This window comes from Mobula hypostoma, chromosome 1 (assembly GCF_963921235.1).
Source record: "Mobula hypostoma chromosome 1, sMobHyp1.1, whole genome shotgun sequence".
Lineage (NCBI taxonomy): Eukaryota > Metazoa > Chordata > Chondrichthyes > Myliobatiformes > Myliobatidae > Mobula > Mobula hypostoma.
In genome coordinates this window covers 52488304-52510861 of record NC_086097.1, presented here as the reverse complement: position 1 = coordinate 52510861, position 22558 = coordinate 52488304, and the positions used below count along the sequence as shown (strand labels likewise).

Genomic DNA, 22558 nt, shown 5'->3' with positions numbered 1-22558 from the left:
CTTGTCTGACGAACCTGTTGGAATTCTTTGAGGAGATTACAAGTAGGATAGATAAAGGGGATGTAGTGGATGTTGTATATTTGGATTTCCAGAAGGCTTTTGACAATGTGCCATACATGAGTCTACTTACCAAGTTAAGAGCCCATGGTATTACGGGAAGGTTACTGGCATGGTTAGAGCATTGGCTGATTGGTAGGAGGCAGCGAGTGGGAATAAAATGATCCTTTTCTGATTGGCTGCCAGTGACCAGTGGTATTCTGCAGGGATCAGTCTTGGGACCACTTCTTTTTATACTGTATATCAATGATTTAGATGACGGAGTAGATAGCTTTGTTGACAAGTTTGCAGACGTTGTGAAGGTTGGTAGAGGGGCAGGTAGTGTTGAGGAAACAGATAAGTTACAGAAGGCCTTAGACCGATTAGGAGAATGGGCAAGAAAGTGACAAATGAAATACAATGATGAAAACTGCACGGACATGCACTTTGGTAGAAGAAATAAATGCGAAGACTGGTTTCTAAATGGAGAGAAAATTCAGAAATTTGAGATGCAGAGGGACTTGGGAATCTTTGTGCGGAATTGGTGGTGAGGAAGGCAAATGCAATGTTAGCATTCATTTCAAGAGGTCTTGAATATAAGAGCAGGGATGTGATGCTGAGGCTTTATAAGGCATAGGTGAGGCCTCACCTTGAGTGTTGTGAACAGTTTTGGGCCCCTCATCTTAGAAAAGATGTGCTGGCATTGGAGAGGATTCAGAGGAGGTTCACAAGGATCATTCCAGAAATGAAAGAGTTATCATATGAGGAGCATTTGATAGCTCTGGGTCTGTACTTGCTGGAATTTAGAAGGATGGGGGGGGGGTCTCATTGAAACCTTTCGAATGTTGAATGACCTAGTCAGAGTAGATGTGGAAAGGATGTTTTCCATGATGAAGTCTAGGACAAGAGGGCACAGTTTCAAGGTAGAGAAGCGTCCATTGAAAACAGAGAAATTTCTTTAGCCAGAGGGTGGTGAATTTGTGGAATTTGTTACCACAGGCAGCTGTGGAGGCCAGATTGTTGGGTGTATTTAAGGTGGAGATTAATAGGTTCTTGATTGGCCACAGCATCAGAGGTTACGGGGAGAAGGCTGGGAAATGGGGCTGAGGAGGGCAAAGAAAAGGATCAGCTACGATTCAATGGTGGAGTAGACTCAATGGGCCAAATGGCCTAATTCTTCTCTCATGCCTTATAGTCTTATGGTTGCAGTTCTTGAGAAAATCAAGCCACAACAATGTACGAGGGGTGATTGATAAGTTTGTGGCCTAAGGTAGAAGGAGTCAATTTTAGAAAACCTAGCACATTTATTTTTCAACATAGTCCCCTCCTACATTTATACACTTAGTCCAGTAGTCGTGGAGCACACAAATCTTGGACCTCTAGAAACTGTCCACAGCATGAGTGATTGATAAGTTCATAGCCTAGGGTAGAAGGAGATGACTTGTACAGCTCTCGTTACATGCACATGCAGTTCAACTCTTTGAGTGATTATGCAGAAAATTTGGTTAATAACTCATCTCCTTCTACCTTAGGTCACAAACTTATCGATCACCTCTGATGAGTTATTAACTTCAAACTTTCTGCATAATCACTCAAAGAGTTGAACTGCATGTGCATGTAACGAGAGCTGTAGAACTCATCTCCTTCTACCTTAGGCCACGAACTTATCAACCACCCCTGCTGTGGACACTTTCTGGAGGTCCAAGATCCATGTGCTCCACGACCGCTGGACTAAGTGTGTAAATGTAGGAGGGGACTATGTTGAAAAATAAATGTGCTAGGTTTTCTAAAATTGACTCCTTCTACCTTAGGCCACGAAATTATCAATCACCCCTTGTATGTCAGCAGGGCTCTATTATGCCAGAGTCCAATAGTTTCTTAACTTGAAATGCACACTTGCATAAACTCTGCTTCAATAGGCATCAGCTCTCCAAACCTTTGAGATTTTATCTGCCTGATGGGGATACATGGAAGATTCTTCACAATGGGGAGTACAGCGAGATCTAGGTGTCCTTGTTCATCAGTCACTGAAAGTAAGCATGCAGGTACAGCAGGCAGTGAAGAAAGCTAATGGCATGCTGGCCTTCATAACAAGGCAAATTGAGTATAAGAGGTCCTTCTGCAGCTGTACAAGGCCCTGGTGAGACCACACCTGGAGTACTATGTGCAGTTTTGGTCTCCAAATCTGAGGAAGGACATTCTTGCTATTGAGGGAGTGCAGTGTAGGTTCACAAGGTTAATTCCCGGGATGGCGGGACTGTCATATGTCGAAAGACTGGAGCGACTGGGCTTGTATACTCTGGAATTTAGAAGGCTGAGAGGGGATCTTATTGAAACATATAAGATTATTAAGGGATTGGACACGCTGCAAGCAGGAAGCATGTTCCCGCTGATGGGCGAGTCCAGAACCAGAGGCCACAGTTTAAGAATAAGGGGTAGGCCATTTAGAACGGAATAGAGGAAAAACTTTTTCACCCAGAGAGTGGTGGATATATGGAATGCTCTGCCCCAGAAGGCTGTGGAGGCCAATTCTCTGGATGCTTTCAAGAAAGAGATTGATAGAACTCTTAAAGATAGCGGACTCAAAGGTTATGAGGATAAGGCAGGAACTGGATACTGATTGTGGATGATCAGCCATGAACACAGTGAATGGCGGTGCTGGCTCGAAGGGCCGAATGGCCTACTCCTGCATCTATTGTCTATTGTCATAACATTGTGACAAATCCAACAACGACGGCTGCTGACCCACTCACACCTACCCTCCCCTATACCTCTTCCCCGCCCACTCTTTGGCAAATCAGACCACCAGGCCATACTCCTTCTTGTGTATAAACAGAAGCTGAAATGTGAGGAACCAGTACAGAAAGTTGTACAGCACTGATCTGAGTAAATTGATGGGTTCCTATATGACTTCTGTGGGTCAGTAGACTAGTCCATGTTCAAAGACTCAACAGCCAGCTGAGATGAACATGTCACTACCGTCACAGACTTTATAAACAGATATGTTGAGGATTGTGTACCAAAGAAGAGATTCTGAGTGTTCCCAAACTGACAACCATGGATAAGCTGGGAGACCCACTCCCTACTGAAGTTCAGGACTGCAATATTCAAGTCAGGTGACCATGGCATGACAAGAAATTAAGATAAGACCTTTAAAGCTATCAATGATGCCAAAAGACAGCTCTAGCCCAAAATCGAGTCCCAGGCCAGCCATGAGCTTACATATTATAAGGGGCTACAAAACAAAGTCAAGCAGCATCACCCACACTAGCACATTCCTTCCCGATAAGCTTAAGATATTCCATGCGCGGTTTTGAACAGAAAGGGATTAGAACGTTACTGTCCACCCAATGGCTTCCAGTACAAAAGAATCTGGTTCATATGGTGTCCCTGGCTGTTTCCTTAGATCCTGTGCAGATCAGCTAATGGTTATTTGCAGACATTTTTAACTTCTCCCTGCATCAGTCTGCAATTCCCAGCTGGTTTGCGAAGACCGCTATCATATCAGCACCTATGAAAAACAAAGCAATGTACCTTGATGACTACAGCCCGGTGGCTCTGATATCCCCCATCATCAAGTGCACTAAATGCAGTCTTCCTGACAATCCTGACCCATTGCGTCACTTGATTGTTTATTGACTACAACTCTGCCTTCAGTACTATAAATCCATGCAAACATATTTCCAAACTCCTGGACTCGGAACTCAACACCACCCTTTGCAACCGGATCCTTGACCTGCTGTCCAGCAGGCTACAATCAATAAGGATAGGATGCAACACTGCCTCCTCAATTATCCTTAACACCAGTGCCCCACCAGTCTGCATCATTACTTCTTGCACCACGCCCTGCACACTCATAACTACACAGCCAGATTCTGTTCTAACTCCATCTGCGTTTGCAAATAATACCACTGTAGTGAGCTGAATCTCAAATAATTATGTGTTGGAGTACAGAAAGGAGATAGAGAGCACGGTAATATTAGATCACGACCTCAAAGTTTCTCTCAATGTCAACAAACAGAAGAGCTGATCATTGACTCCAGGAAGAGAGATGGTGCATATGACCCTGTTTATATCAACACTGCTGAAGTCAAATGGGCTAAGAGTTTTAAGTTCCTCGGAGTGAACATCATTAATAGCCTGTCTTGGTCCAAACATATTGACACCACAGCTGAGGAAGCTCACCAGTGCCTCTACTTCCTCAGTAGGCTAAAGAAATTTGGAATGTCCTCCTTGGCCCTCATCAATATTTATCAATGTACAACAGAAAAGCATCCTATCTGGATGCTTCGAAACTTAATATGACAATTGCTCTGCCCATGACTGCAAGGAACTGCAGAGAATTGCTAAAGGCTTCCCTTCCATGGATTCTGCCTGTGCTTCTCACTATCCAGGTAAACCAGCCAGCATGGTCAAAGAATTGAATTGACTTTATTACTTAAATCCTTTGTAAATATGAGGAGTAATAATCTTTAAGTTACATCTCTGTCTAAATGTACAATGTGCAACTATAGTAATTTATAGTAAATATTATGTATTATGTACAACAGGATCATCAAGGGTCCGGCAATTATAGACAGGAAATTATAGTCAGGAAATTATAGACCAATGAGTCTTACCTCAGTGGTTGGTAAGTTGATGGAGAAGATCTTGAGAGCCAAGATTTATGAACATTTGGAGAGGTATAATATGATTAGGAATAGTCAGCATGGCTTTGTCAAAGGCAGATCGTGCCTTACAAGCCTGGTTGAATTTTTTTGAGGATGTGACTAAACACATTGATGAAGGTAGAACAGTAGATGTAGTGTATATAGATTTCAGCAAGGCATTTGATAAAGTACCCCATGCAAGGCTTATTGAGAAAGTAAGGAGGCATGGGATCCAAGGGGACATTGCTTTGTGGATCCAGAACTAGTTTGTCCACAGAAATCAAAAGAGTGGTTATAGACAAGTCATATTCTGCATGGAGGTCAGTGACCGGTGGTGTGCCTCAGGGATCTGTTCGGGGACCCCTACTGTTTGTGATTTTTATAAATACTCCGATGAGGAAGTGGAGGGTTGGGTTAGTAAATTTGCTGATGACACAAAGGTTGGGTGTGTTGTGGATAGTGTGGAGGGCTGTCAGGAGTTACAACAGGACATTGATAAGATGCAAAACTGGGCTGAGAAGTGATAGATGAAGTTCAACCCAGATAAGTGTGAGGTGGTTCATTTTGGTAGGTCAAATATGATGGCAGAATATAGTATTAATGGTAAGACTCTTGGCAGTGTGGAGGATCAGAGGGATCTTGGGGTCTGAGTCCATAGGACACTCAAAGCTGCTGCACAGGTTGACTCTGTGGTTAAGAAGGCGTACGGTGCATTGGCCTTCATCAACCTTGGGATTGAGTGTAAGAGCCGAGAGGTAATGTTACAGCTACATTGGACCCTGGTTAGACCCCACTTGTAGTACTGTGCTCAATTCTGGTCGTCTCACTATAGGAAGGACGTGGAAACCATAGAAAGGGTGCAGAGGAGATTTACAAGGATGTTGCCTGCATTGGGGAGCATGCCTTATGAGAATAGGTTGCGTGAACTCGGGCGTTTCTCCTTGGAGCGATGGAGGATGCAATGTGACCTGATAGAGGTGTATTAGAAAATGAGAGGCATTGATCGTGTGGATAGTCAGAGGCTTTTCCCCAAGGTTGAATTGGCTAGCATGAGAGAGCATAGTTTTAAGGTGCTTGGAAGTAGGTACAGAGGAGATGTCAGAGGTAAGTTTTTTACGCAGAGTGGTGAGTGTGTGGAATGGGCTGCCAGTGGCGGTGGTGGAGGCAGATACGATAGGGTCTTTTAAGAGACTCCTGGATGGCTACATGGAGCTTAGAAGAATAGAGAGCTCTGGGTAAAGCCTAGGTAGTTCTAAGGTAGGGACATGTTCGGCTCAGCTTTGTGGGCTGAAGGACCTGTATTGTGCTGTATGTTTTCTATGTTTCTACTTGACTGACCCAGCGACCTGTCTTTAACTCAATCGAATATCTCTGGCAAGACCTTAAGATTACTGACCAGTGTTCCACCCCAAATGACCTGGCACAGCCTGAGCAATTTTGTAATAAGGAATGGTCAAATCTTACTCTATCATGTTGTTAAAAGGGACTAGAGACTTATCCAAAAAGATTACTGGCTACAATAGCTGCGAGAGTTGGTTCAACTAAGTACTGGGCAAAAGGGGAAGAACACTTCTGAAGTGCTGACATTCTAGTTTTTGAATTTTTAGTTTTTTATGTTGTGTTTTTAAGTCTGTGTTAAATTATTCTTCAGTAAAGTGATTACGATACGTGGTTATGTATGCTGTAGGGGTGGAGCTGAGGTTTGATAAAACGGCGGCCACAGACTTTGTTTTACTTCAGATTAGCACGGACGTAACGGCAGTAGAACCGTCCGGTACATTTGGGGCCCCGGGAGAGCGAGGGCCGTGAGCTGTCCATACTTTCCGGGAGAGAGGGGGCCGTGGACTGTCCACACTTCCCGGGAGAGAGGGGGCCGTGGACTGTCCACACTTCCCGGGAGAGAGGGGGCCGTGGACTGTCCACACTTCCCGGGAGGAGGGGAGTGAAGGCAAGTGTGTCGAATTGGAAACAAGGTTTTCCGTAGCTGGGGGCAGAGACTTTAAAGACAAGTTGCTCTCATTTCTGCGGAGCAAGGGAGTCTGATGTAGAGGGTCTAAAGAGTCCTCCAGCAAGGGCTGAGCATTCTGAGTTGGTAGCGGCCCTTACCTCCCTGGCGAATAAATGGCAAAATGCCCAGGTTCAAATTCCCAGCTATCGCAGGCTCAGCCTGTTCTCAGGAACGAAGCCCACCCAGAAAGGGGGGGGGAGGAGTATGAGACTTGGGCAGAGCAGACCCCTCAGTTGCTGGATGAGTAGCAGTGCCCTGATGATGAAAACAGAGAGCGATTGGTTAAAGGTTTGAAGGACCGGCTGTTGATGGAGTGAGAGCCATAAAGACACAGAAGAATCCCTTTCTGCCTCTGCGGGCTACATGGAAGCGCTAGAAAAGATGTTTTGCGCGACGGAAGGTCCACTGGAGTTTATCACGGGGTTTCAGAACAAGTTTCAGGAGAAGGAGGAGAAGCTTTCTGTCTCCATTTTTCGGCTAGTGAGGCAGCTAAATGGCTTGCGGCGTAGGGGGGCATTCAAATGGCTGAGGTGAATCAGTTAAGAATGGACCAAGTGGCGAAAGGCACCCATTTGCCGGATCTGATCGCTTGTGGTCGCAGAATGTCTTGTAAGACGAGCCCCCCCCCTCGTTTGTTGAGCTGAAGTAAGAGAGGAGGAGGATGCGATGGAGGCGCGGGAGGCCTCCGTCCACAGGGTACGGTCCTTGGTAAGTGGTCCCTTTGGCTGAGCTGACCACTAATAACCCGCCCCGGGGAGTGGTGAAGGAGCTTGTGGCAGAGTTTAGAACTGAGACGTCCCAGTTGTTATGGTGGCCCCCAGTACGACAGAGCTGATAGGTGGATCCCCTAAGGGGACGGACTACGCAGAGGGCTGCTAGCGAGACCTGGGTCCCGCGAGAAGGGGAGCGGCCGGTATTGTCTGTTATAACTGTGGTGAAGAGGGTCACTTCAGGCAAGAGTGTGAGCCCCCGGGTATCTAAGCGGAGAGACCCAGTGAGGGAACGGCCTGGCTTCTCAGGGGGAGCACATATCCAGCAATATATCAAGGAACACCCAAAAGCAAAACACCCTACTCCTGAAGGCTCAGAGGGGCCAAGCTCCAGTGTATCGCTATGGATTGAGGGTATTATGCTGGAGCCATACTTGACACAGGATCCCAGGTTACTCTACTGTACTCGTTTTACAACCGGTATTTGATGCATTTACCATTGACGCCACTCAGTGCGCTAGAGATCTGGGGTCTTAGTACGGATGACTATCCGTACGATGGTTACTTGTCATTGAAGCTGGAGTTTTCAGAGGCAGATGTGGGAGTAGCTGAGGTCCCTGATACATTAGTGCTGGTTTGTCCGGACCCGATCGAGCGGGACGAAGCTTCAATTCTCCTGGGGATGAATACTCCTAATGTGAGGAGGCTAGTGGGAGCCTGCAAAGAGAAAGTTGGAGAGAGCTTTCTGAAGGCATTGTCCATTCACCCTGTGTTCCAAGCTGCTTTTGAGGAAGTGCGTGGCTGCACTGGGCTGGATGATGATCGTAAACGAAGGACTGTGTGGTTCACCTTACGGCCTGGGGAAGTGGTGACAGTGATGGGGAAACCGCAAATTTCCCGGAATGCATGAGGTGGGTGCTCTGGAAGACCACAAAGAGGAGTCAGGCTTACCTGCTGGGGCACTGGTGAGGCCCGAACTGCAGAAGGCCTCGCTTGTACAGGCGAACAGGATGACAGTGAGTGTCAGGAACACTTCGGAGCAGAAGGTCACCCTCAGGCGGAGGATGCTAATGACGTACCTCTTCCCGGTGATGGTAATGTCTAGTGTCCCTGTGAGACAAGTCAGGGAGAAATTCTCTCCAAAAAGAGGAAAGATGACTGCCGAGTCTTTTAACTTTGGGGACTCCCCAGTACATGGAGGTTAGAAGAAGAGGTTGATAGAGAAAATATTGAAGCTAGAAGATGTCTTTTCTACTGAAGAGTTTCATGTGGGTTGTTCCAAGAGCATTTGCCACACCATCTGGGTGACAGAGGACAGTAGCTTCAGAGAAAAGTTGAGGCAACTGGCACCTACAGAAGTGGAAGACGTTTGGCAGCATCTGTGGAAGTTGAAGGAAGCTGGGATCATCACTGAGTAGTAGTGGCCAGGAAGAAGAAAGGCAAGGAACGGATGGACTATTGGACTCTGAACAGGTGTACGTTCCCCGACCAGTATACAGTCTGAAGAATCAAAGACGTGCTGGCCTGCCTGAATGGTGCAACATGGTTCAGTGTGCTGGACTTGAGAAGTGGGTATTACCAGATACCCATGGGTGAGGCTGATAAAGAGAAGACTTATCTGAACTATGCGTCTAATATGAGAAGGGAGCTGAAAAAGGCTTATGAATTAGCTGAGGTCTTCGGTCGGGTGCCAGATGGTCGGAGAGAGGCTGTACTCAGCAGGACTAAAAAAAAACAAGACCTGACAAAGGGTGGATGAGCTCCTTGTGAGCCAACGGCTGTCTTCCGTGGAAGAGACTAAAGCCTCACCACGTATCTACGAATCGTATGTTATGCACTTAGTTAGAAGAGACATGATGAACCTGGGCGCTGCACCGTGTGCCTGGACCTGCCCAAGGCCGCCGCCTAAGGAAGGGCCGAGCTCGAAGAAGTGGTCGTGGCTGGAGGCCGACACGGCCTCGGGCTCAAGTTCGGCGGGGGCAGCGGTGGGTGGTGCCAAGGCGGCCAGTGAGAACAAACTGGAGGAGAGGCTGTACTTGGTGCTGTCGCAAGATCGAAGAAGATGGAGGTGCATAGCCGCCAACCCCGGATTCGGGACGGCACCCACTGACTGACTGACTGGCTACCTGGGAAGCACTAGTTGGCTGATCACTGGGCAACTAGGCTCTAAGAAGTGGAGAGTCACACACCGGATGTACCTGTTTTCCGGGTGAAACCAGAGGATGTCAAGATTCTCCATGCCTCTCGGACAAGAAGTGTGTGTTGGCCCAGAGCCTGACCTGGAGCCTACACCTAGTCAGAGAGCTCTGTGGCGAGTCTGAAGGATCAGCAGCAGGAAAGATTAAATCAGCCCCTGCCCCTGGACGGGATATGGAGGTCTCAAAGAGTCAGGAGACCCGCAGATAGGCTGGCCTATGTAGCACCGGGGGAACAGACTATCCCCCAGTGAGATATGTCGCTACCATTTACAAATTCCTTTGAAAATCATGAAATTCCTTTGAAAATGGTGTTGTTAATGACGGGATGACAAATTATTTCTATTTGTGGTTGGGGGGTGGGGTGGGGGGGAGTGTAATGCCCTGGTTCACATCGTTACTGTGATGCTGTAGATATTTCACTTAGCAGCTCTGTAAGAACAGTCTGTTCTGCTTTCAGCCAGGTTGGGTTATTGTTGAAGATGAGGGATGATGTAGAATGCGTGCCATCAATTAGCAGGAGGCTTTTCTTGATGAGGGACATTAAGGTTGGTCTTGGGCTTTTGCTCGAGAGGAGATGAAGAGAAAAGACGCTGGGGAGAACCGGTCACAACATACGATCCGGTGGGAGACCCGTTTGTTGGAGATGGATTGCGAACGACATTCGGTAGGTGGTGTGTGCAGTCACGTTGACCGAGGGCCCAGCACATGAGTGACAGAGAAGTTCCAGAGGAGCTCCAACTTGTGCACATTTGACTGTTTAATTAGAATGGGCCCAATTCTTTTAGTTATTCTTTACTAACTCTTTAGTTAAGGTTCATAAATATAATTCCTTTAATCGTGTGCAGTGTACTGTTGGTTATTTCGTGGCAGTAATTTGTAACAGGGTAACAAATTACACAGAATCCACACAGATGGGATTGGGGGGGGAGGGGCTCACACTTTTGGCAGGGCCGGATATTGTCTTCCCTAGATGTACGCAGCTGAGGAAACCAGTGTTTCAATGCTTTACAATTTTCCTTGATTATAGGGCTGTACTGTGAAAAAGGAGCATGTGATTCACAAATCAAAATTCTAAGTTAAATAGAACAGAATCCCTGGTTGTAATACTCCTTTATGTGAACAAAGGGTTGTGGCCTTTACAAGGCACTTTTTATAGAACCCTGTCAGTGATGGAATTTGCTTCTGTTTGTACTGTTGACTTAGCTACAGTATATTGTAGAGTAGCACATAAAATGCTGGAGGAACTCAGCAGTTCAGGTAGCATCTACGGAAAGAGAACGAGTTGATGTTTTAGGCCAAGACCGTTCCAGCAGGATTTTTATCAGGGTCTCGGCCTGAAAGGTCTACACTTTATTCCTTTCTATAGATGCTGCCTGACCTGCTGAGTACTTCCAGCATCTAGTGTGTGTTATTCTTTATTTCCAGCAACTGCAAAATCTCATGAAGTGAGGTAGGTACGAATATCCCATGAATTGTTCTGTATCCAAAGCACATTGGCCTGTGTGAATATTCTTTCTGAAAGGGTGATGACAGTATTTGATGTATCATTGAAATATGTGAATGATCCTTTATTTTTGTGCTAGATTCAAAATTATTTCCATTTTCTTAGCAACCAGTGAACGTCCAAAAACGGCTTGTGAACAGCAAAGAGAGAGACTGCAGGCAGGGAGCATTCGTGGGCCTCTTTTTGGTGTTCATATCCCTCAGTGTGATGATGAAGGCAACTTCAGGCCGATGCAATGTCACAGCAGCACAGGATACTGCTGGTGTGTGTACGAGAATGGACAGGAAGTTCCCGGGACAAGGGTAGCGCCTGGAACCCGTCAAGCACGCTGTGAGCTCCCATGTGAGTCAGAATTTTAGTGAAGCAATTGGTCACTATTGCAACTAAAATGAGAAGAGACTTTAAAGTATATATGACTGACCTGTAACTTGCAGAAAGGCTTGTAAGTATTTCATAGCAAGCTGATTTGTGGACAGTGTTAGTTTCAGGGTCCGTTATCTCCTAAGTTTATGAACCTCGTCTCACCATTCATTGGAGCAGTGCTTGCATATAACGAACCAAAGAGTGATCTAATTTACATATATTCTGAATGCCACATTATTCTCCTTGTACCCTTCTCTGTAGTCTTTTGTGCTTTCCATCTTTTCAGACAATCCTTTGCTGTTTCAGATTACCTCCTTGGAGGCAATGTTGAAAATGACCCCTTTCTCCTTTCTGATTAGCTGTTTGCTACATGTTATTTTTCTTTAATACTTTTAATTAAAAATAACCATTCTTAATTCCTTTGTCTGAGTTCAGCCCAATTCCCTGCCAATGAACTGTATCCCACATGCACCTGTTCTACTAAGCAGAACATCTTCTGATTATATCCCAGCAAGGAAGGTCCTGTGAGATGTTTTAGCATGGGAAGTAACTCAAATGGAAACCCTTATTGAAAAAGATCCACACAGCTTGTACAGTAAGTCAGGAATGAATTCTGCAGGTTATAGGTAAATTTTACTGGGTATAGCTCTCCCTGATGGCAGTAGAATTTTAAACAGCTTGAGATATTGAAATATATTTTATTTAAAAGATGTAGTTTGGATGTAATTCTCTCATAATTTTTGGACTGTCAGCAATGAGCACTGTACAAAATAACATGTTACAAGACCCAGTCTGTGTAATTTGTACTTTCACTATATCTTGTTTCAAATTGAATGATCAGCAGTCAATGAGCGTCCCAAGTCTGCCTGTGAGCAGCAGCGAGAACGGTTAGAAACAGAGATGAGACTGCGTGGGCCTCTTCTGGGAGTCCACATCCCTCAGTGTGATGACGAAGGGAACTTCAGGCTGATGCAATGTCACAGCAGCACAGGCCACTGCTGGTGTGTATACGAGAATGGACAGGAAGTTCCCGGGACAAGAAGAGCACCTGGAACTGGTCAACCACATTGTGGACAGCCAGGTTAGTCAGGGTAATAAGTAAGATTATAGTAAATAGAGAAATTCAAAGGGATTTTATTGAAATTTCTGACTGGGAACTCAGTGATCCATCTACTTGCTAACTACATTTTCCAATCAAACTTTGCAAATTTGTGCCTAATGATATCAGATTAAGCCTTGTCCCAGTTTAAGTCTTTTACTTCTGGATCATCCCTATCTTTCTTCAAACTGGTCCCAAAGTGACACCCAACTTGACCAGTCTTATTTCCCAAGAGGGTCAACTGTTACCCTGTCTAAAGGGTAGTCTTCGAATTGATCAAGAAACCTTTATCTAATCCTTTACTATGTCTGTCTGAGTCAATATTAGTGGAAGTTAAAATCACCTACTATTACAGCTTTATTGTTCCTGAAGCTATCTATGATCTCCCAACGTATTTGCTGTTCTAATTCCCCCTGACCATTCTGGGACATCATCAAAGTGATCACTCTATTCTTATTTTTTTTGGTTTCTATGCATGTCGCCTCACTGAACGTCCCCCAGGATTAATTAAAAAAAAATACTGCTGTAACATTCTCCCTAATCAAAAATTCAACTCCCTTCCTCTCTTATCCCAACCTCTCTCATACCTGCAGCAGGTATACCGCAGAGCATTGAGTTGCCACATGTGCCCATCCCTCACTCATGCTATAGTATCAATCCCAAGTGCCTGTTCATGCTCCGAGCTCACTTTCCTCACCTGTCAGGCTTTTTCCATTCAAATAAATGCAGCATAGCCTTTCTCACTTGCTGTCCTGCCTCAGTCTGTCCAGTCTCTTGCACTTGCTTGCTTTTAAGTTCTAAATTTGTTCTGGAACTTGCAAAAGCACCTTTATGTGATTCATAGCATTAGATTATCATTGGAAGAATTTATTCTTGTGTCAGCTGTAACTGTGAAGTGTCATAAGGCCCATAGCATCGTGTAGCACAGGCCCTTCACCCCACCATGTTCATCCCACCCAATGTACCTACTGATATGCAGCCCATTCACAAGTGTTAGATCAGTAGCTTTCTGCACCTTGGCAATTCAAGTGATTCCTAAACATTGCAAGAGTTTAACCTCTATCAGCTCTTCAGGCAGAGCTTTGTGCGTTAGAGAGAAAAATTCCCCTCAGATCCCATCTAACCCTCTTAACTCTCACCTTAAATCCATGGTAAAAAGACTTCAACTCTCTGCACTATGTATCTCTTTAAACTGACTTGCCCATACCCAGAATAAAGAAATATTAAAGAAGAAGAATAAGAAATATTTTGCAAAGTGGGGTCCCGAAGTCAAATAATCAAAGGTTTGCTTTTCATTTGCAAAACCTGTCTGAATTGATAGATCACCAACATCAAGATGATCTATGCTGTTCTTTATCTCATCATTCTGCCTTTTCAGGTTTTGCAGTCCGTCTCCTTCTCCCTTCTAATTGGATGGTTTCTGTATTTCTTTCTTTTCTCCTCATTCAGTTGTACAGAGATGTAAAACCTTGAAACCCCAATTTAAGTTGTCTCCTTAATAACAATCCAGCTTATCCTTGTTCTGCACAAGCAATTAGCATCCATTATAACAACAGGCTGAACACATCAGGCACAATGTCACACAACCTGCTGGCTTGCCTGATGCCCTGTAAACTGACAACACAGTCAGCAAGAAGAAAAATGACACAGCTCAACTTAAAATATTTCCACTGTTGCTCAGTAACAGATTCCTTCTTGAATTGATCTGCAGCCAGTGAGCGCCCGAAGTCTGCCTGTGAGCAGCAGCGAGAACGGTTGCAAGCAGAGGGGAGCCAGCACGGACTTCTTGTTGGACTCTACATCCCTCAGTGTGATGACGAGGGGAACTTCAGGCCGATGCAATGTCACGGCAGCACAGGATACTGTTGGTGTGTGTACGAGAATGGACAGGAGGTTGCAGGGACTAGAACAGCACCTGGAACTGGTCAACCGCGCTGTGAGGTGCCAGGTTGGTTAGCGTTACGACAAGCATTCATAAATCTTTATAACTGTAATACTCTAGCTATCATGCTGGTGACTTGCCTCTGCATTCACTGCATTGCAATCACATCCTTCCTATTCTTGTACGGCAACCAGAACTGCAGCCAGATTGCCAGGAGAAGTATCTCACCTATCTCTCTTCCTCAGCATTCCCCAGGGCTCTACCATTCACTTGATGCCTGCTATCTATGTTTGCTTATTGGCCTTGATTGGTGCAAATGCTTCAGCTAGTCTGTGTTTATTTACACTGTAGCTCAAGATGGTCCAGTTCACCAGAGTGCTGCCTGATTTAGTGGGTATTAGCTCCTAGCAGAGTTTCAACAACTCTGTGTTTGTGTTTCTGATCACATCCACAATATCCTGAAGTGGGAAGGTGAACAGCCAGAGGTCGTGGGACATATTGGTACCAACGACATAGGCAGGAAAAGGGAGGAGGTCCTGAAAACAGACTGCAGGGAGTTAGGAAGGAAGCTGAGAAGCAGGACCACAAAGGTAGTAATCTCAGCATGACTGCCTGTGCCACATGATAGTGAGTATAGGAATAGAATGAGGTGGAGGATAAATGTGTGGCTGAGGGATTGGAGCAAAGGGCAGGGATTCAGATTTCTGGATCATCAGTACCTCTTGGGGCAAACACTCACAACATGCTGGAGGAACTCAGCAGGTCGGGCAGCATCCGTGGAAACAATGAGTCGACGTTTCGGGCTGGAACCCTTCATCAGGACACAGGATTCTTGGGGCAGGTGTGACCTGTACAAAAAGGACAGGTTGCACTTGAATTTGAGGGGGCCGATATCCTGACAGGGAGGTTTGCTAAGGCTATGGGGAGAGTTTAAACTAGAATTGCTGGGTGGGGGGGTGTGGGAACAGAACTGAAGAGACGGAGGAAGGGGCTGTTAGCTCACAAATAGAGAAAGCTTGGAGACAGTGCGAGAGGGAGGATAGGCAGGTGATAAACATAGAAACATAGAAACATAGAAAATAGGTGCAGGAGTAGGCCATTCGGCCCTTCGAGCCTGCACCGCCATTTATTATGATCATGGCTGATCATCCAACTCAGAACCCAGCCTTCCCTCCATACCCCCTGACCCCTGTAGCCACAAGGGCCGTATCTAACTTCCTTTTAAACATAGCTAATGAACTGGCCTCAACAGTTTGCTGTGGCAGAGAATTCCACAGAAGGGATGTGCTCAGTCCGATGGTTTGAGATGTGTCTATTTTAATGCAAGAAGCATGAACAAAGCGGCTGAGCTTAGAGCGTAGATCAGTACTTGGAGCTATGATATTGTGGCCACTACAGAGTATTTTTTTATAGACCACCCAATAGTAACAGGGACATAGAGGAGCAGATAGGGAGACAGATTCTGGAAAGGTGAAATAATAACAGGGTTGTCATGGTAGGAGATTTTCATTTCCCAAATATTGATTGGCATCTCTCTAGAACAAGAAGTTTAGATGGGGTGGAGTTTGTTAGATGTGTTCAGGAAGGTTTCCTGACACGATATGTAGATAAGCCTACGAGAGGAGAGGCTGTACTTGATCTGGTATTGGGAAATGAACCTGGTCAGGTGTCAGATCTCTCAATGGGAGAGCATTTTGGAGATGGTGATCACAATTCTATCTCCTTTACCATAGCATTGGAGAGGGATAGGAACAGACAAGTTAAGAAAGTGTTTAATTGGAGTAAGGGGAAATATGAAGCTATCAGGCAGGAACTTGGAAGTATAAATTGGGAACAGATGTTCTCAGGGAAATGTACAGCAGAAATGTGGCAAATGTTCAGGGGATATTTGCGAGGTTTTCTGCATAGGTATCTTCCAGTGAGACAGGGAAAGGATGGGAGGGTACAGGAACCGTAGTGTAAAAAGGCTGTTGAAAATCTAGTCAAGAAGAAAAGAAGAGCTTACGAAAGTTCCAAAAAACTAGGTAATGATAGCGATCTAGAAGGTTATAAGGCCAGCAGGAAGGAGCTTGAGAATAAAATTAGGAGATCGAGAAGGGGCCATGAGAAGGCCTTGGCGAGCAGGATTAAGGAAAACCCCAAGGCATTCTACCAGTATGTGAAGAGCAAGGGGATACAATGTGAGAGAATAGGACCAATCAATTGTGACAGTGGAAAAGTGTGTATGGAACTGGAGGAGAGATACTTAATGCATACTTTGCTTCAGTATTCACTACAGAAAAGAACCTTGGCGATAGTAGGGATGACTTACAGCGGATTAAAAAGCTTGAGCATATAGACATTAAGAAAGAGGATGTGCTGGAGCTTTTGAAAAGCACCAAGTTGGATAAGTCTCCGGGACCAGATGAGATATACCCCAGGCTACTGTGAGAGGCAAGGGAGGAGATTGCTGAGCCTCTGGCAATGGGGACAGGAGAGGTTCTGGAGGATTGGAGGGTTGCAAATGTTGTTCCCTTATTCAAGAAAGGGAGTAGAGATAGCCCAGGAAACTATAGGCCAGTGAGTCTTACTTCAGTAGTTGATAAATTGATGGAAAAGATCCTGAGAGGTAGGATTTATGAACATTTGGAGAGGCATAATATGATTAGGAATAGTCAGCATGGCTTTGTCATAGGCAACCTGACTGAAGTTTTTGAGGATGTGACTAAACACATTGATGAAGGTAGAGCTGCAGATGTAGTGTATATGGATTTCAGCAAGGCATTTGACAAGGTACCCCATGCAAAGCTTATTGAGAAAGTAAGGAAGCATGGGATCCAAAAGGACCTTGTTTTGTGGATCCAGAATTGGCTTACTCACAGAAGGCAAAGAGTGGTTGGAGATCGGTGACCAGTGGTGTGCCTCAGGGATCTGTTCTGGGACTCCTTCTCTTTATGATTTTGATAAATGACCTGGATGAGGAAGTGGAGGGATGGGTTAGTAAATTTACTGATGACACAAAGGTTGGGGGTGTTGTGGATAGTGTGGAGGGCTGTCAGAGGTTACAGCAGGACATCAATAGGATGCAAAACTGCACTGAGAAGTGGCAGATGGAGTTCATCCCAGATAAGTGTGAGGTGGTACATTTTGGTAGATCAAATATGATGGCAGAATATAATATTAATGGAGGATACTTGGCAGCATGGAGGATCAGAAGGATCTTGGTGTCCGAGTCCATAGGACACTCGAAGCTGTTGCGCAGGTTGACTCTGTGGTTTAGAGGGCATACAATGCATCGGCCTTCATCAACCGCAGGATTGAGGTGAAGAGCTGAAAGGTAATGTTACAGCTATATAGAATCCTGGTCAGACCCTGCCTGGAGTACTGTGCTCAGTTCTGGTCACCTCATTACAGGAAGGACGTGGAAACCACAGAAAGAAGAAGAGATTTACAAGGATGTTGCCTGGATTGGGGAGCATGCCTTATGAGAACAGGCTGAGTGAACTCGGCCTTTTCTCCTTGAAGTGACGGAGGATGAGAGGTGACCTGACAGAGATGTACAAGATAATGAGAGGCATTGATCGTGTGGATAGTCACATGCTTTTTCCCAGGGCTGAAATGGCTAGCACGAGAGGGCGCAGTTTTAAGGTGCTTGGAACTAGGTACGGGGGAGATGTCAGGGGTAAGTTCTTTATGCAGAGAGTGGTGAGTGTATGGAATGGGCTGCTGGTGACGGTGGTGGAGGCGGATACAATAGGGTCTTTTAAGAGACTCCTGGACAGGTACATGGAGCTTAGAAAAATAGAGGGCTATGGGTAACCTGAGGTAATTTCTAAAGTAAGTACATGTTTAGCACAGCATTGCAGGCCGAAGGGCCTGTATCGTGCTGTAGGTTTTCTATGTTTCTATCTAACGAATTGTTTTCTGTGGAGTGTTGAAGGCTGAGGTGGAGAGACCCAATGGGGATTTATAATGAGTGGTATAGATGGAGCTTTTTTCTCAGGGTATAAATGCCAAAAACTAGAGGGCCTGAATTTAATGTGAGGGGAGGAAAGTTTAATTAATTTGGGCAGAGCAAGTTTTTTACATAAATGATGATCAAGGGTGGTAGTGGAAGCAGACACGATATTGGGTTTAACAGATTTAGACATGGACATGAACATGCAGGAAGTGGGGAGTTACGGATCATGTGTAGCTAAATAGTTCTAGTTTAATTTGGCACAGACATCTCGGCCAAAGTGTCTGTTCCTCTGTGGTACTGTTCTACATTCTGTGTTCTAATGTATTGTTTTTGTTTCTTTGCCCTGTACGCTCTCTCTTCTTTCTTTCTCTGTTCTGATTGGTAGCTTCTATATTTCCTACTCCACATTGCATTCAATTCCACAGTGCCGTTTCGTAAATAACTTAGCAGTAAGAGGATTGCTAGGGAAAAGAGAAAGTCCTGTCAAAAGAGGAATGTAATTTTGTGGAGCCAGGGCATACATAGAGTATCCTGAATTAATCCTTTGCATCAGTAGTCACCAGTGAGAAGGATGGGGAGTATTAGAGGAGGCTTATGTCTGTCACGATCAAGTTAGAGATTTGGACATATCCCAGGGAGCTATGGGAAATAAGGGAGGATGCTGCTGGGATCAGAGAGAGAATTTTTGTATCATCTTTAGCTGTGTGTGTGATATCATTAGCTAATGGTGATCCCATATTCAAGAAGGGCAATAGAAATAGGCCAGGAAACTACAGAGCGTCTGAGCCTTACAATATGTATAAGGGAACTATTTGGGAAAAGATTCTTTGGGATAGCATTTATGATCATTTGGAAGGGCAGGGACTGATTAAAGTGAGTTGGCATCATTTCATGCATGAGAACTTTGCTTCTCAAATCTAATCAAGTTTGAGGAAGCTACTAAGAAAATTGAAGGCAAGGTGGCAGATGTGGAATGCATGTGATCTAGCAAAGGCTTTTTGCAAGGTCCTGCAAAGGGACTGATCCAGAAAGTTAGTGCACGTATGATCCAAGGTGTTTTGGCAAACTGGATCCAAAATCAACTTTGCAATAAGAGGCTGAAGTAGTTTTCTCAATAGTGTACTTTGTGATCAATTTTGGAGCTGTGTTGTTTGTCAAAATATATAAATGACTTGGATGAGAATGTTTGTGGCCAGGTAATATAATTAAGTAAAATGACTATTGTTGAGCAAAAGCAGGGAATTATAAAATTCTGATTTTTATTGTGGAGTTGCTTACTAGCATTTTTTCAAAGTACCAATATGGTTCATAGAAGCTGATTAGCATGGTAATGAATGATATGGACCACACTTGCCTCCTATGATTGCGACTGGCTTTAAAGCGCTGATTAAAGCTGGCCTGCAGGTATGACTGGGAATGTCAGATCACATCCATAGCCAAAAGGTCTGGCTCTCCTTCTGACTGTTCCCCCTGTCTCTCCTGTCAGTCTGTTCAATTGTAAATTGCTTTGAAATACCTCTTGCATTCTTGTTGGTAACGGACTGGTCTTTTCCACAGCTGTTTTGCAGCTTCACCACGTGTTCAAAGGTTGAAAAATTGAGATTCTTTTTCTCTTAAGCCCAAGAGTCAGCAGTGTATACATCGAATAGATAGGTGCAACAAAACACTTCAGAACCGAAGCATTTGTAAACTAAAGAATGAAGCTCCCAAAATAGTGTTCCTTTTATTCTACTAGTACCTCTTCATCTAACTTTTAATCGAATAGTTTTTACATTTCTTGTATTTTTATCAATCAATAATCCTGTGACTCTTTTGTTCTCAATTCAAATTGTTCCATTCTAAATAGGAATGTTCTGTGTGATCAGATGTGCCCAAACAAAATTCTCTTCATCTATAAATTCTTCAGAATAAACATTGAAGCAGATACTGTACTGAGAAAGCCTATTACAATGTAAAGTTCTGAGAGTTATGCCAGTAATGAGCAGTTGAAAATACAAATGGTGTTGGGTACTGATGGAATATGGATCGACTATGGTGATGAATTGAAATTATTGTGTGAAATTTGTTGGAACTGAAAATCATTGCCTCAAGGTTGGTTCCTTTCCTGTTAACTGATTTACCAATACATTCATTAAATGGATCATGTGCAGGCATTGTTTTTTGGCAGAGACAATTTGGACCGCAAGACCTCTTCCTGTGCTGCATTCGTCGATGTTCCAAACTTTTAGTCGTCCTTGTACATAAGTGAGATCACTCAGTAAAGGGCACAATTAATGGAGTCATTCCCCATGTAATCTCACTTAGGAATATTAGGAGAAGAACTTGGACTAATTATTCTAGAAATGCTGTCCAAAGCACTCAGAAAACAAGATGGTCTTGCCAACATATCTTAAGTCAATTTAATACACCTCTGAGGATACAGAATTTCCAGCCCATGTGGTCCCCTATGGGTGTTAGAGAGAAGATGTTACCATATACTGTTTGCGATAATTGCAAGTTTTATTTGAAATTATTTTAAAGCCATTTTATTTTATTAGTGACCAACGAGCGCCCGAAGTCTGCCTGTGAGCAGCAGCGAGAACGGATACAAACGGAAATGAGCCTGCGCGGGCCTCTCGTTGGACACCACATCCCTCAGTGTGACGAAGAAGGCAACTTCAGGCCGATGCAATGTCACAGCAGCACAGGATACTGCTGGTGTGTGTACGAGAATGGACAGGAGGTTCCCGGGACGAGGACAGCCCCTGGAACTGGTCAGCCACGCTGTGGAGAGCCAGGTCAGTCAGTGTTAAAATCAAGCATTGATTAATCATTATAACAAGTTCAAGTTTATTTTCATTCAACCATAAACATGTTACAGCTAAATGAAACAAACTTCTTATTGGAACAACGAACAAAATGTGGTACATATATCATAGATAACACAAAGAACATTGATACAATAATGTTAACAGATAATATATTTTGTAGATAATGTGTGCATTTTATGTCAATGGATTAAAGTTAAATTTATAACTGTATAATGCTACTGGCACTGTCATAAGTAATGTGTAGTGGATGATAGCAGATTGTTCAAAAGTTCATAGACTGGGGTAAGAAATTATTGCCCAGCCTAACAGACCTTGTTCCTGTACAATGGGTTCTTATAACTGTAATACTCCAGCTAATATCCTGGTGTCTTCTCACTGCATTGCAATCACATCCTTCCTATTGTGTGGCAACCACAACTACACACAATTCCAAAGATGAGGCCTAACAAATGTCTTACAAAGGTATAACATGACATCACAGCTCTTAGATTCTATGCAACTGTGAGCTGTCAGGTCAGTCAGGTTTAAGAACATAGAACATAGAAATCTACAGCATATTATAGGCCCTTCAGCCCACAATGTTGTGTGGATCATGTAACCTACTCGAGAAACTGGCTAGAAATTCCCTACCGCATAGCCCTCTATTTTTCCAAGCTCCATGTACCTATCTAAGAGTCTCTTAAAAGACCCTATTGTATCCCCCTCCACCACTGTCACCGGCAGTGCATTCCACGCACCCATCATGTTCTGTGTGAAAAACTTACCCCTGACATCTCCTCTGTACCTACTTCCAAGCACCTTAAAACTGTGCCCTCTCATGTTAGCCATTTCAGCCCTGGAGAAAAGCCTCTGACTATCCACACAATCAATGCTTCTCATCATCTTATACACCTTTATCAGGTCACCTCTCATCCTCCGTCGCTCCAAGGAGAAAAGGCCAAGTTCACTCAACCTATTCTCATAAGGCATGCTCCCCAATCCAGACAAAAATTAAACAAATGGACTAATCATGTGCAAATGTAAAAAATTCAGTATTTCATGGAAATTAGTCTTTGTGAAAACAGCTGACAGAATTATGTGCGGCAATATATGGAAATGTTAATGCATCCCAGAGGGAGTGCTGGAGTGGTATGGGTGACCACTACATCAAATTTCTGCATCAGTGTGTTCCACCTTTACTTCCGGTATATAGGCATCTGTAAGTCTCATGAGACCATGGATTTGCATCTTGGAAAGTTTCCAGGGCGCAGGCAAGATTGTATGGAAGACCAGCAGTTGCCCATGTTGCAAGTCTCCCCTCTCCACGCCACCGATGTTGTCCAAGGGAAGAGCATTAGGACCCATACAGCTTGGCAGCAG

General features: G+C 44.5%; 1 protein-coding gene across 6 annotated transcripts in view; it reads left to right on the top strand.

Moving 5' to 3' along the window:
- Positions 1-22558, top strand: part of nid2a (nidogen 2a (osteonidogen)) — a 128810-nt gene that overhangs the window by 39909 nt on the left and 66343 nt on the right. For 4 of the 6 annotated variants that reach the window (XM_063048759.1, XM_063048741.1, XM_063048778.1 and 1 more), the window contains 4 exons: positions 11211-11447; positions 12310-12549; positions 14279-14515; positions 20927-21166. In XM_063048759.1, the coding sequence (XP_062904829.1) occupies positions 11211-11447; positions 12310-12549; positions 14279-14515; positions 20927-21166 (954 nt within the window). The remainder of the gene's footprint in view (positions 1-11210; positions 11448-12309; positions 12550-14278; positions 14516-20926; positions 21167-22558) is intronic. The other 2 variants (XM_063048751.1, XM_063048787.1) reach the window with 2 other exon arrangements.